Source organism: Berkeleyomyces rouxiae (genome assembly GCF_048999995.1).
Source record: "Berkeleyomyces rouxiae strain 22BRR77 chromosome Unknown BrBRR77_ptg000012l, whole genome shotgun sequence".
Classification (NCBI taxonomy): Eukaryota; Fungi; Ascomycota; class Sordariomycetes; order Microascales; family Ceratocystidaceae; genus Berkeleyomyces; species Berkeleyomyces rouxiae.
The window spans coordinates 252,764-265,978 of NW_027396502.1; the positions used below are offsets into that span (position 1 = coordinate 252,764).

At 51.5% G+C, this 13,215-nt stretch overlaps 7 protein-coding genes across 7 annotated transcripts; 4 read left to right on the forward strand and 3 right to left on the reverse strand.

Annotated features, from left to right (window-relative positions):
* Positions 1-112: 112 nt before the first annotated feature.
* Positions 113-1,772, forward strand: BROUX77_007354 (uncharacterized protein; the record flags this gene model as incomplete). Its single annotated transcript, XM_073752440.1, has 3 exons — positions 113-139; positions 210-523; positions 599-1,772. The coding sequence occupies 3 exons, from the start codon at positions 113-115 to the stop codon at positions 1,770-1,772; spliced, it is 1,515 nt and encodes a 504-aa protein (XP_073601647.1).
* A 473-nt stretch (positions 1,773-2,245) lies between these two features.
* Positions 2,246-3,520, reverse strand: BROUX77_007355 (uncharacterized protein; the record flags this gene model as incomplete). Its single annotated transcript, XM_073752441.1, has 2 exons — positions 2,246-2,914; positions 3,101-3,520. The coding sequence occupies 2 exons, from the start codon at positions 3,518-3,520 to the stop codon at positions 2,246-2,248; spliced, it is 1,089 nt and encodes a 362-aa protein (XP_073601648.1).
* Positions 3,521-5,046: 1,526 nt separating this feature from the next.
* Positions 5,047-5,882, reverse strand: BROUX77_007356 (uncharacterized protein; the record flags this gene model as incomplete). The annotated part of the gene is made up of 2 exons (XM_073752443.1): positions 5,047-5,382; positions 5,811-5,882. 2 exons carry the CDS (start codon positions 5,880-5,882, stop codon positions 5,047-5,049), a joined length of 408 nt encoding a protein of 135 aa, XP_073601649.1.
* A 396-nt stretch (positions 5,883-6,278) lies between these two features.
* On the reverse strand, positions 6,279-7,211 carry BROUX77_007357 (uncharacterized protein; the record flags this gene model as incomplete). The annotated part of the gene is made up of 1 exon (XM_073752444.1): positions 6,279-7,211. One exon carries the CDS (start codon positions 7,209-7,211, stop codon positions 6,279-6,281), a length of 933 nt encoding a protein of 310 aa, XP_073601650.1.
* A 1,317-nt stretch (positions 7,212-8,528) lies between these two features.
* BROUX77_007358 (uncharacterized protein) lies at positions 8,529-9,313 on the forward strand (the record flags this gene model as incomplete). Its single annotated transcript, XM_073752445.1, has 2 exons — positions 8,529-8,773; positions 8,848-9,313. 2 exons carry the CDS (start codon positions 8,529-8,531, stop codon positions 9,311-9,313), a joined length of 711 nt encoding a protein of 236 aa, XP_073601651.1.
* An 816-nt stretch (positions 9,314-10,129) lies between these two features.
* BROUX77_007359 (uncharacterized protein) lies at positions 10,130-10,903 on the forward strand (the record flags this gene model as incomplete). Its single annotated transcript, XM_073752446.1, has 1 exon — positions 10,130-10,903. The coding sequence occupies one exon, from the start codon at positions 10,130-10,132 to the stop codon at positions 10,901-10,903; it is 774 nt and encodes a 257-aa protein (XP_073601652.1).
* A 912-nt stretch (positions 10,904-11,815) lies between these two features.
* On the forward strand, positions 11,816-12,457 carry BROUX77_007360 (uncharacterized protein; the record flags this gene model as incomplete). The annotated part of the gene is made up of 1 exon (XM_073752447.1): positions 11,816-12,457. The coding sequence occupies one exon, from the start codon at positions 11,816-11,818 to the stop codon at positions 12,455-12,457; it is 642 nt and encodes a 213-aa protein (XP_073601653.1).
* Between the last annotated feature and the right edge of the window lie 758 nt (positions 12,458-13,215).

Genomic DNA, 13,215 nt, shown 5'->3' on the forward strand with positions numbered 1-13,215 from the left:
CTTGCCTTGTTGACCTCTTGCCGCTTTTATTACCCTTCTACTTCCCTTTTACCATACTCGCGTGCATCCATTGTACAAATCCATATTCCTACATTGTTTGCCAGACTTCACAATGGCTCTCCCACCCAAGTGGTATCAGGTACGCATACAACCGTCCCACCGGGCCCTCCCCCACTCTTTCTTCTCCTTCCAGCTGACCCTTTGCGCAGTTCCTCGTGAGCGTCTTCGCCTCTCTAGGCTCGCTCCTATACGGTTATGATCTCGGTGTCATCGCCGAGGCCATTGCGTCGCAGTCGTTCAAGACCCGCTTCGGCACAGACCCCGATGAGATCGGTGCCGTTGTGTCGGTGTTCACGGGAGGCGCCTTCTTTGGTGCCATGTTTGCCGGATACACGGGTGACAAGCTAGGCCGCAAGCTTACCATCCTGCTCGGCGCTATTGTTTTCTGCCTGGGCGGTGCACTGCAGACGGCGGCTACCAACATCAACTATCTGTACTCGGGCCGTGTGTTTGCGGGTGTGGGGTAAGTTTATTCTTCCTTGTTGACTCCCTTTGACTTTGTCAGCTTTAGTGCCTCTTTGCTAACACCAGTTCATAGTGTGGGTTTCTTGACCATGATTGTTCCGCTGTACCAGGCTGAGCTCTGCCATCCCGACATCAGAGGCCGTGTTACCGCTTTGCAGCAGTTTATGCTGGGTGTTGGTGCCCTTGCAGCCTCGTGGATCTCTTATGGTACCTACATTGGCTACTCTCCCACTGACGATCGCCAGTGGCGTGTCAGTCTTGGTCTGCAGGTTGTTCCTGCTGCTATCCTGGGACTTCTTATCTTACTCTTCCCCGAGTCTCCTCGCTGGCTCATGGATCACGGCCGTGAAGAAGAAGGCCTGCGAACCCTGGCACGCCTGCACTCGAATGGAGACACATCCGACGAATGGGTGCAGGGCGAGTACCAGAAAATCCGCGAAGGCATTGCACATGACAAAGAGCACTCCGCAAAGTCTCTGATTGAACTGTTCACGGACCCCTCCTGCAGAAGACGACTGTTCCTGGCCTGTGCGCTGCAGGCTAGTGTGCAGATGACAGGTGTGTCGGCAATCCAGTACTACTCGGTAACCATCTACGCCAAGATTGGCATTGACGGCGATGACACGCTCAAGTACCAGGCCATCTCTTCAGTGATTGCTTTGGTGGCCCAGTTCCTTTGCATGATGTTCATCGACAAGACTGGTCGCCGCTGGCCCCTGATTCTCGGTAACTTGGGAAACTGCGTCACTTTCATCATTGCTACCATTCTGCTGGCTCAGTTCCCGCCAGGCACCTCTGGAGGCGGTGGCGCCGCGGCCTGGGGTTTCATTGGTATCACGTGGCTCTACAACTTCTGCTTCAGTGCTACATGCGGCCCGCTGTCGTGGATTATCCCGGCCGAGATTTTCGACACCAAGACACGTGCCAAGGGTGTTGCTATTGCCGCCATGATCAGCTTCGGCTTCAACACCATGATTGGCCAGACTACCAGTGTTGCCCTGGACGACAACACCGGTATTGGCTGGAAGTGGTACATCCTGTTCATTGTCTGCAACTTCACCAACGCCGTTTTCTTCTGGGCCGTGCTCCCCGAGACCGTCGGAAGACCCCTGGAGGAGATGAGATATCTCTTCACCGAGGCTCCATGGTTCGTGCCCGGCATGGACAGTAAGAAGTTCCGCCTGGAGCAGCGGGAACTGCCGGATGTGGAAAAGAAGGACGTTGAGGTTTCTCATCACAGCCTGTGAGGTTGAAGCCGAAGCCGTCGAAGAATCGAATCACACTGGCACGTCTGGTGCCATTTGAGAAGATGATGAACAGCGATTGTATGGAGGGGCAAGAATAGCCACAGTGGTGGTATTATCAACAACGGTGGTGGTGGTGAGGTAATAATGATGATGATAAGTATGTAATTAGTTATGTAATAGCCCAATACCCCGAATTAAACAACGAATGAACATTATAATCGCGGACAGAGCATCGTGCTCATATTGTGATCATACTAATTTAACGCTCTCTCATACAATACATGAGTTACTGGTTGTACTCCAAGCTCGCCCGTTTCTAGACATTGAAAGATGACTCTAAAGATAGCTTTCAATGGCACACGGTAAGCCTTCGTTCCCTTCTTTAACTATGATTATGATTGTAGTGTAATACTTAATACCGCCCTGGGTCGATGGTTCTCATCCATAACTGAGACTATGACTTCGGCTTGAGATCATTTATGACATCTCGCCGCCAAGATGCGTTCAAGTAAAGTTTCAACATCATCGGAATCGTCACCATCAGTGTCAAAGCCGAGGTTATATTCATCATCATCATCAGAGTCGTCGTAGTCGTCGTCGTCATCATCGGAGTCGGAGTCGGAGTCCTCTTTAGGTTCAGTCACATGAGCCAGGACACTCATGATCTGCATCAGGTATTGGATTTTCAACAAGTGGAATTCAGGACCTGGGATGCCGTTGCGCGATCTGAGATGGACGATATCTCCAGACAAGATCGGCAGGCCACTGTGGGCGTAGCTAAAAATATCAGTCTGGATGCCATAGGCGTCTGAGTTCTTGATTTGTCGCACGATATCCCGCATCCACCAGAATCGAACAGTTACTTCCGACTTGGAATGTGACACAGGCTCTAGTGTGAACCTGGCTGCCCTCCACAGGGCCTCGAGTGTCGGTGTGAGACAAAGTAGATTTTCTTCAATGTTGGTGTCGCCGATTGGGAATGTATTTCTGAGCCAGGGGGAAAGTTCAGGACAAAACTCCTCCAGGAACAAGCCGAAATGAATAAGCGTCATGTTACTCAGGGATAATGGAATGATGTGGCAAACAGACGTACGAGCCACAAGGCCAGACACAACACATGTATTTTCGTCCCGTTCACGGATCTTGAGATATTACAGGTTAGCTGCTGATACAAAAAAGCAAGTTAGTGAGGCATCGTACCCTTTTTTTAGCTTTTTACTGGGAGGTTTGGCTGAACCAGTCCTGATGGGGGAGGACAAGCAGAATATATCAGGGATGATATTTGGGGCAACATAGAGCCCTGTAATTGTGCCATGTTGTCAGCTCACGATCAGGCTGAAGGTGTAAGGTGGTGGGGAGGACTTACAGGCACTCGAAATATATTCTACTTGCTCAGTAATAGCAGCTATTTGCTTAATCGAAGTGCTTCGCAGAACCGCCAAGTCAAAAGTCATGGCAATGGCGCATGCAAGATAAGGCGAGATATTCTTCTTGCGATACTTGCGTCTCAAGGCTTCTCTCTCGGGCAGACTTTTAGTAAATTTTGGCAGCTCAGACTTAGTCTCCAAGTTGGCAACTTGGCCAGTGAGCAGGGCAGTTAGGCGGCGGCGTGAAGTGCCATCTTTGTCATCCTGTACAAAGGCCAAGATGGGTTCGACGAGATTACCCAGGACATCTTGCTGCTTTATGGAGAGGCCTTCAATCCGGCTTATCATTTCAGCGAGTTGCTGTCCGTCTTTGCTTGTCATTGTGAAACAGAAAAGTGTTGATATGAGCCAAACAGGCTAGAAGATGGGCGAGTGAAGGTAAAGATAGAGTAGAAGAAGATTGAAGAGAGAGTATCAAAAGGTTTTCAGTAGTTATATAAACATCTACAGCCACAGCTAAGCAACTAAATCAGTGGCTTGTCTGGAAACTATGGATGATTTTAAAGTCTGTGTTTGTTGGGATGGAAACCAGATTTCTCCAGAATAACTAGGCACCAGGAATCAATCTCCGTGTTTTTCCTGTGTGCTAACGAGGGCATCGCCGTCACTATACTCGAGACGGAGACCCTGTTGATTAAGACTAAGTTTAGAGGTGTAAAATAGAGACGGAACGTGAAATTTCAACACCATGTTAACTGCTTGTTAATTGCCATTGACAGTTTCGCCATAAATATATACAGCCAAGCAATGCTAGAGATCAGATGTTTTGTTTAAAAGACGCAGTCCCCGTATGCCAAACCAAGAAACTTTGGTGGAAGAGGATCTATAAGAGGAAATCCCTTGTCATTGCCAAAATATCATACCCAGTGGAAATCAAGCTAGACTCAGCCTCATTTTTGTTCCATCGCCTCTGAAATGTTGATCTGTGTTATAGTTCCAAAAGGCACTGTTGTCAACAACGAAAGGCTTGTGCAGCAATTGAAAAGTCGTCATCACTCCGAATTGTGGTTACACAAGAGTGAGTCAACGCTCAATGGGATGGCAGATGAAATTTCGCGAGGTGACAAATGCCACAATCATTCACCGAGCATAGATGCACCAAATCGTTCAAGACGGCAGCGTTTATACCAGAAGTGACTTGTTCATCGATCCTATACGACGGGGCGAGATGCACCACTATCTACAAAAAACAAATCGACGTACACAGCAGAGCTGATAGTTCCCCCGAATTCCCCTTCCTTTTTAACTTTAGCGCTCTTCTTCTACCATAGATTCTCAACTGCATTGTTCCTTCCACTTCTGTTTAAGTTGTGAGGTTTTGGAGTTAGAGCCTCAACTCCTAGGGTTCCTCCATTATAGCAGCGGAGGTAAACTCGGACGCCGCGGTGGAGGACTCTGGGGCCATCTTACTTGACTGACAGATGGCGATGTCAACGGGGCTATCTCCTGAGGAGTGTGCGCCGACAAATTAGTCAAGAGGGTCTTCAAGATCGGAAGACGACGAGAAAAGGTCAGACGATGCCACTGAAGGAGTCTGAGAGCTTGTGATCACAGTGCCTGGCGCAGAGTTGGCAGACTGCGCGAGGTGTTGTTTTCATGAAGCGGATCTGGTTTACATTACCAATCCGAACGAGGTCAACAAAGAGAGAAAGAAATATTGCGATTCAAAAGAAACTGTCATCGTAGCAGGGAGTGAAGGCCTTGGCCCTGGCGACCATCAAGGAGCTCCTTCTGAGAAGTCAGGGTAGGGGTAGAGTCCAGTAGGGACTCTGAGGCTTTCTGGTTGTCCAGTATCACGTGAACATCAGAAGGGGGGCTATGACTAGAACTCGGTGCGTGAAATTTTTCTAAATAGGGATTTCCGAGTTGCGCCCAGTCCCGTCGATTTGCCGACTGAGAGATTGGCTGGCAATGATGGGGTGAACGCGCTTGGTGACCTCGTACACATAGAGGACTATGGACTGGTCGGGGAACCCAAGAGGACGCGAGAGTTTGGAGCGTAGCTGGCGGCACGCCTCGACCTGCTTGAACAGGATCTTGAGGCCGTCCTCCTGCACCTGGTAGTTGATGGTGCGGAAGGCGTCGAAAAGTCTGCCCTGCAGATCGGAGGTGGTGGACTCAATCTCAGAAGCCACGGCCAATTGCCTGGGGAGGGCTTCTCGCCGGGGATATCCTGCTGGGTTCTGGCTCGGGAGCGGGTGCCGGGAATTGTTGATTGATGGCGGTGGTGGTGGCGTAGGATGTTTGGTTTGAATAGTGTTTTAGAGCAAACAGAGGGCGCATAACCTAGTAGCCTTGAGGCCCTTCTCTACCGAGTCCACCAGGTAGGTTGAGCGGGTTGAGAAGGTCCGGCCTGCGCAGGTGAAAGTGACCTCTCGCCACCAGATCTCGGCTCCGTAGAGCAGGACGGGGAGATTGCCGCCAAAGCAGTGGAGTGGAGGCAGGTTGGCGGGGTAAAGAAAAAGTCGGATTAAATACTGGAGGGTTGGGTTGTGCAACAAAATCACGTACTGTGGCTGAGTGGCTGAGATCGAGTGGCTAAGTCGGCGTATCACTTCAACAACTACCGATGAAGCAGCCAAGTCTCTTGACCATAAAACAATCAATTTACGTTCTTAAACAAAAGACGAAATGCCCAGCTTTGTAATTCTCTATTTTCAATGATCAGTGCAACGGACACCATGTTTAAATAGAGGTGCAAACTTCAACCAATTGAGTGATGATGCTCCTAATGTTGATTGATGAAGGCACAAACTACACGATTCCGGCCACAAGTAGTTATCCAGTCTTGGAGTGAATAATATCAATTCCGGTTGTCCAATCCCAAAATGCAGGACAAAGCGTATCAAGACGCTTTGTTATACGCGACTCCTTGATCTTGGGGCTGTGATTTACTAGTGGCCATGTCCTCTCACTAATCACACAGTTACAACAATATTTCATCAACATCAAGAACGTCTAGGTTTGAAAAGAAAAGAAATGTGACAATAAACTAAAGCTTGGTATGCAAATTTGTACAATCCAGCACAGGCTCCCTTCCACTCAGCCCTGCTCCCACTCACACCGCCAATCTCGTGGCTTAGATGCCCCGGGTAGCCAGCTTCTCCTCGGGCTTCATTGAATCGCAGTTGATGCCGACCATGGCCTCGCCCAGACCCGTGCTGCACTCAGCCAGGACCTTTGCGTCTCTGAAATGCGTCGTCGCGCGCACAATGGCCTTTGCTCTCTTGGCCGGATCTCCCGACTTGAAGATGCCGCTGCCGACAAACACGCCGTCGCAGCCAAGCTGCATCATCAGCGCCGCATCGGCCGGCGTGGCCACACCACCCGCCGCAAAGTTGACCACGGGCAGGCGGCCCAGCTCGGCCGTCTGCTGCAGCAGCGCGGCGTCGACGCCAATCTCGCGCGCCAGCGCCCGGATGCCCGGCACGCCCTCGGCCGCCAGCACGGCCCTGGCGCGCGCAATGTCGCGTGACAGAGTCTTGACATGGGTGACGGCCTCGACAACATCGCCCGTGCCGGCCTCGCCCTTGGTGCGGATCATGGCGGCGCCCTCGGCAATGCGGCGCAGCGCCTCGCCCAGATTGCGGCAGCCGCAGACAAACGGCACGCGGAAGTTGGACTTTTCAATGTGTGCTTCGCGGTCGGCCATGGTCAGCACCTCGCTCTCGTCAATGTAATCGATGCCCAGGCTCTCGAGGATCTGGCACTCGACAAAGTGTCCGATACGTGCCTTGGCCATCACGGGGATGGTCACGGCCGCTTGGATCTCCTGGATCATGCCCGGGTCTGACATGCGGGCCACGCCGCCGTCCCTGCGGATATCGGCCGGCACGCGCTCAAGCGCCATGACGGCACAGGCGCCAGCCTCCTCGGCAATGCGGGCCTGCTCGGCGTTGGTGACATCCATGATGACACCACCCTTGAGCATCTGGGCCAAACCAGCCTTGACGGCGAAGTCGGACTTGGGGGCATCTTTGCTGACAGAAACAACGGAGGGAAGACCAGACATTTTGCGCTTGTTGTGATAGAAGTGGGTGGGACAATAGATTTTATGAGACAGGAGACGCGGAAAATAAAGAGGAAAATAAAACTGTGAATTTTTTGGAGTAGCAATTTACAAAAGATTTGCCAACAATGCGAATTAAAGGCTAGAGAAATGTGTGGCCAAAGATAAAAAGAGTTCCAGGATGAAAACAGCAAGAAAATAATCGTCTTGTCTAACCAGACCACAAAGCATGCCGGCTAGTTCTTATATACCAGCGACAATTGTAAGCTCCAAGGTGACTCACTAGCCAACGACCGGCCGGTGAGGCAAGCCCCTCCCCTTCCCCTCGCCTCTCATCCAAGCCAGAGAATATGCGGAGACGCAGAATCGGGAAGAAACCTAGACTGTGACAAAGCCAAGGGGCAACCCAAGCGGCCTCCATCGGCTTGCCCTCTCACTGCTGCTATGGAATAGGCCGAGCATTCAGCCAATCACAGGCCGCGGGGAGCTTGTGCTCCTGTGAGCCGATCGAGACCAAGCAAACTGTAGACCAAAAGTGGCAGCTTTTTCTTTTCTTTTTTTTTTTTTTTTTCTTCTTTCAAAGTAGAATTCCATGGGGCCACATTCTATTGCATCTACCCAGAAACCTCCCTTCCCTCACTTGAGGCCTGTGGTAAATATCTAGCATGACTTCATTTTCTTGCCCTTGAAATCAGCAGCAATTGAAGCTTTCCCAGGGCTGCCCATGATTGGTCCGTCGCCGCAATAGTGGCCCCACTACCGGAAGCACCGACCAATCATGGAAGACGATAAAAACATGCTACAAATTCATGTCCTTTTTTCGTGCATCTCGGACACAAATTGCCAAGAAGGTCATTCGAAAGGCGTGGCCGGATGTGTGTCTCGTAGGGAGTCTTGATTCATAATGTACCATGCTGGTGTCATTCTGTCCGTCGATATATTGAGTTGCACCACCGAGAATCTGTAGTCATTCCTAGGGCCAACAGCCGGCTACGGCCGGGCCGGTATCGGGTTGTGGAGATGGCTGGCTAGAATGGCCGCGGCCTAAAAAGTCTGGGCTTATTAAGTTAGCATGGATGAAAAAAAAGCACAAATAAACCGCCAGATGGCAGGATAGGAAGCTCCGCCTAGTACCGAGAAGCGCCCGCCGGAAGGCAATGTCGAGAGAAACCCCGCAAGAGTCATAGATAGACTATAACAGGCATCTTTTGTCACAGACGTCGACCACAACAAAAAGGGGCAAGCACTGCTAGGTAACCGACCAAAAGACAATCTCAGAACAAAGCGGGGCAGAACACCGATACTGCAAAAACAATAGAAATGGCTTCGCTGGTAACAGTCGGTGTGCTGGCTCTGCAGGGCGGCTTCAATGAGCATCTCAATCTGCTGCGCCAAGCTGGCAGCATCATCTCGCCTGATGCCGCAAGTCTCAACTTCATAGAAGTGCGCACGCTCGTAGACCTCGAGCAATGTCATGCGCTGATCATTCCGGGTGGTGAGAGCACAACAATCGCCAACATCGCCGAACAGTCGGGACTAATGCAACCGCTGCGAGACTTTGTCAAGTAAGTTTCCATTCTACCTCTCTCTGCCTCGGCAGGGAAAGACTGATGTCCGTCCAGAGCTAACACCAGCAAAGCCTCCATAAGAAGCCCGTCTGGGGCACCTGCGCGGGACTCATTCTGCTTTCGAACGAAGCCAATGCAACTAAGCAGGGCGGCCAGGCCCTCATCGGTGGGCTGAGCGTGCGTGTCCAGCGCAACCACTTTGGGCGTCAAATTGAGAGCTTCTTTACTCCGCTCACGCTTCCGTTTTTGGCGGACTCCTCTAGTGCTTCAGTCGAGCCATTTCAAGCCGTCTTCATTCGCGCACCCATCGTCGAGGAAATACTGCCACTCAAAGCACCAGAGGATAAGCCCGTTGAGGTGCTAGCTTCTTTGCCGGGCCACGAAAAGTCCGGTGGCAGTGAGGGCAGCTCTCATGGAGATATTGTTGCTGTGCGGCAAGGGAACATCTTGGGAACCAGTTTCCATCCGGAGCTCACCAACGATGCGCGTATTCACGTTTGGTGGTTGCGGCAGGTCCTCCGGGACATCTTGAGCTAGACAGAACGATGGGCAATAGGGTTAGATGGACGGCCAGGGTTATGATAATATGCCATGATTCAATGAATGCACCACGACACCTCATGTTTGACGGTAGAAAGAAAAAAGTAAAAGCCAAAGCAAGATGTCAAAGAAGGAAAGTAGACGGGTGCTAAAGCATGGCAGTAAGAGAGTTCCAAATTGACCAGTTAGAACGTACATGATCAACAAGCCTGGCGCATCTGAGCCCAGCCGTTGCCCAACTATGGGAGGCCCGGCAAAAAAAGAGAGGTGAGATAGCCCAAAAGCAAAAACAAAAGACTGGCACCCAAGCAGCAGCCCAAACAGCCAGCACGCCTGCAAAAACGCACGCCGAGAAAAAAATATATCAAGAGAAGAAAGTTTTGAAGAGAAAGAAAAATTGGAAATGCAACGAAGAGGAGAGAGAAGAAACTCCCGACTAGCAAATACAAAGGAAACCGCCCGCGGCAGTGGGAGTTGCCCGTTCCAACCAGAGGAACTTGCCTATTTGCCTGTTACCGGCAAAAGTTGGCGGCTTGTACATATCCCCGCTAAATACATATGCATATTAGCCTTGCATGTGGGGCTGTTGGGTCTTTATGCTGTATATATGCATGTATGTGTGAACGTCTGGCAGAGAAGCTTGCTCAGAGCTCTGGCGATTTTAGCTTATCAGATCCTTTTGCGCATTCGCCATTCAACTTCATGACTGCAAACACTTTGGAAGTTAACCCTACGAATACACGTATAGACTCTCTCGTTTCAAACGCCTGAATTTAGTTGCATATTTGCGCCCGGCCGCCAGATCCCGTCACCATGGCCACACCCACCGACTCCGATATCAAAGCCCGCATCGTCAGTCACATGAACCGCGACCACGCCCGTGAGCTGACGCACTACCTCCGTGCCTTCAGCGGGCTCTCGGCGCGCGCTGCACGTGCCAATACGACGCTTGCCGATGTATCACTCGATAAACTCACGCTGACAACCACTGCCGCGGGCCGCATTCACACACACACCATTGCGCTGGAGCCGCCGTTAGCCAGCCTCACCGAGATGCGCACGAGACTCATCGAAATGGACACATCTGCGCGGGCGCAACTGGGTGGCATCAGCGACATTGCTATGACCGGCTGCTACAGCGCACCCCGCGGCGTCGATGCCCTGGTCTTCTTCCTTGTGGCTACATACTACATGCAGTGGGCAGCGCTGGACTGGGTGGCAGCAGCCCATGCGGCCGTGACTCTGTCTGCAGACGGGTTCGTAGCCGGAGAGCAGCTGGGCTGGGCAACGTATGCCGGCAATTCGTTCTGGGACTTCTGGGACGCCGTGTTTGGCGCGCTGGGCGCGGGCGGTTGGGCGGGATACGCGATGGTTGTGCGGGCTATTGTGCTGCCAGTTTTAATGGTCCACATCCTAGAAGGTGTGTGGTTTGAGAGATCGCGATTGGACAAGCATGATGTCGTGCGTTTTGAGAAGGCGTGGTGGCTGTGGATGGTGTCGATCTTCTTCGAAGGCTTTCCGGCCTTTGCACGCTTCGACCGTATGGTGGCAGAGAAGAAACGCTTAAAGGAGGCCAAGAAGCACTAGAGCCAAAGTCAGAGGACAAGGCGATGGCAAGGCAAGGCATAAGCACCCTGACGTGGGAGGCGGGGAAGTAGTAGCAACCCTGGACAATAGCATGAACATGGCTGTGCGGTGTTTAAGACCAAGCCAGTCGTGCTTGTACTACAGGCATAACCAACTTATGACGTCTGCTAAGTTCTCCGCCCTCGCCTCGGGCTTTTTCTTTTTCCATGTATCCATACTTATGGGCTCTCCTCCTCCTCACAACGCCCCTCTTCTTATTTTCTGTTGTCTTGTCTCTCACGTCGCCCCTCTTCTTATGCAGTGATTGATGGTGAGCACATTTGCGGTCTGCGGGGGTTGCCTCACTAGGACCAGCGCTGTAGGACTGGGACTGAATCTGAATGAGACACGGCGGGAGATAGACAGGCAGCTGAAGCCGGCAAAGGGCGCCAGGTGGCTTGAGACTTCGGGAGGCCAGAGGCAGGGCAGAAACGAAGAGACAACAACTGGTGAAACAAGACAAAAAAGAAGCTCACAGGGCACGTGTCTATGTGCTCGCACAGCTGGGCTGGAGTGGCACTGCGTGGAGCCGAAGAATGCAGCGGCCCATCGCCAACGAGACCCGAGCCCCAGAATACGAGCTTTGCTGCAGCTACATCTATTTTATGTGTCTTTTATCGTCGACTTGTCTGCCGTGGGGTGGCACGACAATCTACATCTGACATGGGACATGGTCAGTCGGCATACAGAAGGAGTGGTTATAAATATAAACAAGCCTCCCTGTGTTCTTCTTGGCCTGTTCCTGTGTAGGGCAGAGCGGGACATCACACAGCATTTCATCTTCTTTCTTCACAACTTCCACGTCTCTAATCACTCTTCGAACCTTTCACTCTTGCCATTGCGCATTCCTCTCCCACCACAACCTCCACCACCATGCACTTCTATTCTCTCCTCGCCTCGGCGGCTCTCGTCTCCGCCCAAGGCCCGGCCAACTACTTCCTACGCCTCATTGGCGGAAACGAAGTCACCAACAACGCCTTCCTGCACCGCAACTGGACCACCCCCAACGTCTCGCCCGTTGCCATGCCTGCGCCGCTTGACCCCGCAGACCACTACTACCGCATTGATACGTCGCCGGCGCTAGACACCTCCAACACCGCCGGAGCCTCGCTGCTGCCTGCCGGCGGCAACATCACCATTGTGCCCACCCAGCCGCACCCGGGACCCGTGGCGTCGTACCTCGCGCTCTCGTACGGTGACAACATCGCCGATGCGCTGCGCCTGTCGCTGTCGTCCTATCCGACAGCCAACAATATGTTGTATGACGGCTGGCGCGTGGTGCGCGATGACAAGGGCCGCGCCCTGCTGCGCTACAACGACCCGGCCACTCAGAGCCGCTGGATCGCTGTCAAGACAAAGACAGTACAGGGCTTTGACGGCTGGGCGCCGTGGTGGGTTTCCCCTAGCGCTGATAACATGCAGGCTCTGGCTGAGTGGGAGTTTGTCCTAGTGGACATTGAGCTGGTCCTGGCTACGGGGTCGGTCAACTCATCGGCGCCGTTTGGTACAAACTAATGAGATGATGACTGGCCAACTATGGGCCATCAGAGAGAGAACAGCCAAAACCAAAAACCAAAAAAAGAGGCCGGGAATGGGTGGAAAATGCTCGATCCCTTTGCCATCACTGGACACAACATTGACATGACGTACTTGACTCACGCAGTATAACGACACTCCTTTAGTAATGCCTAATATAATGATCATTCTTCTAGTACTCATAGTACGCACGTTATATTAGGACATCTAATTGTGATATTTCAGTAGGCGAGGTCACACTGAGACAAAAATAATCGTGAACTAACTAGAGATCAATAGCCTCGACTTGCAGCAGATACAGGTGGCATAATAATCCAAAACAATGCAAGGGAAAATTGTGTTACTTTTCACAAGACTGAAAAATATATCACCAAAGACGAAGAAACGTTGAACAGACTACACAAAACCCCGTTGATATTGCCTGCTGACAGAAAAGAAACAGAGTACTGTATGCGGTGATAGATCCAGCATATCCCAAGAGTAAATCAAAACCAAGCACAATCTAACAAAAGAAAAGTAGAAAAAGAAATGGGAGCCCGGACGAGTCTCTCTGTCCAGGGGAAATAAAAGAAGAAAAATCCAACAAGAGGTCTACTCGAAATCAACGGAGATCAAACACGGGGAAATATACAAAGGGAAGACCAAGAAGAGAAAACAAATGAAAGATCAAAAAAAGCCAACCTCCCGCAATAGTCCTCCAAACAAAAAAAAATAATGACTGACGAAACCCGTCATTG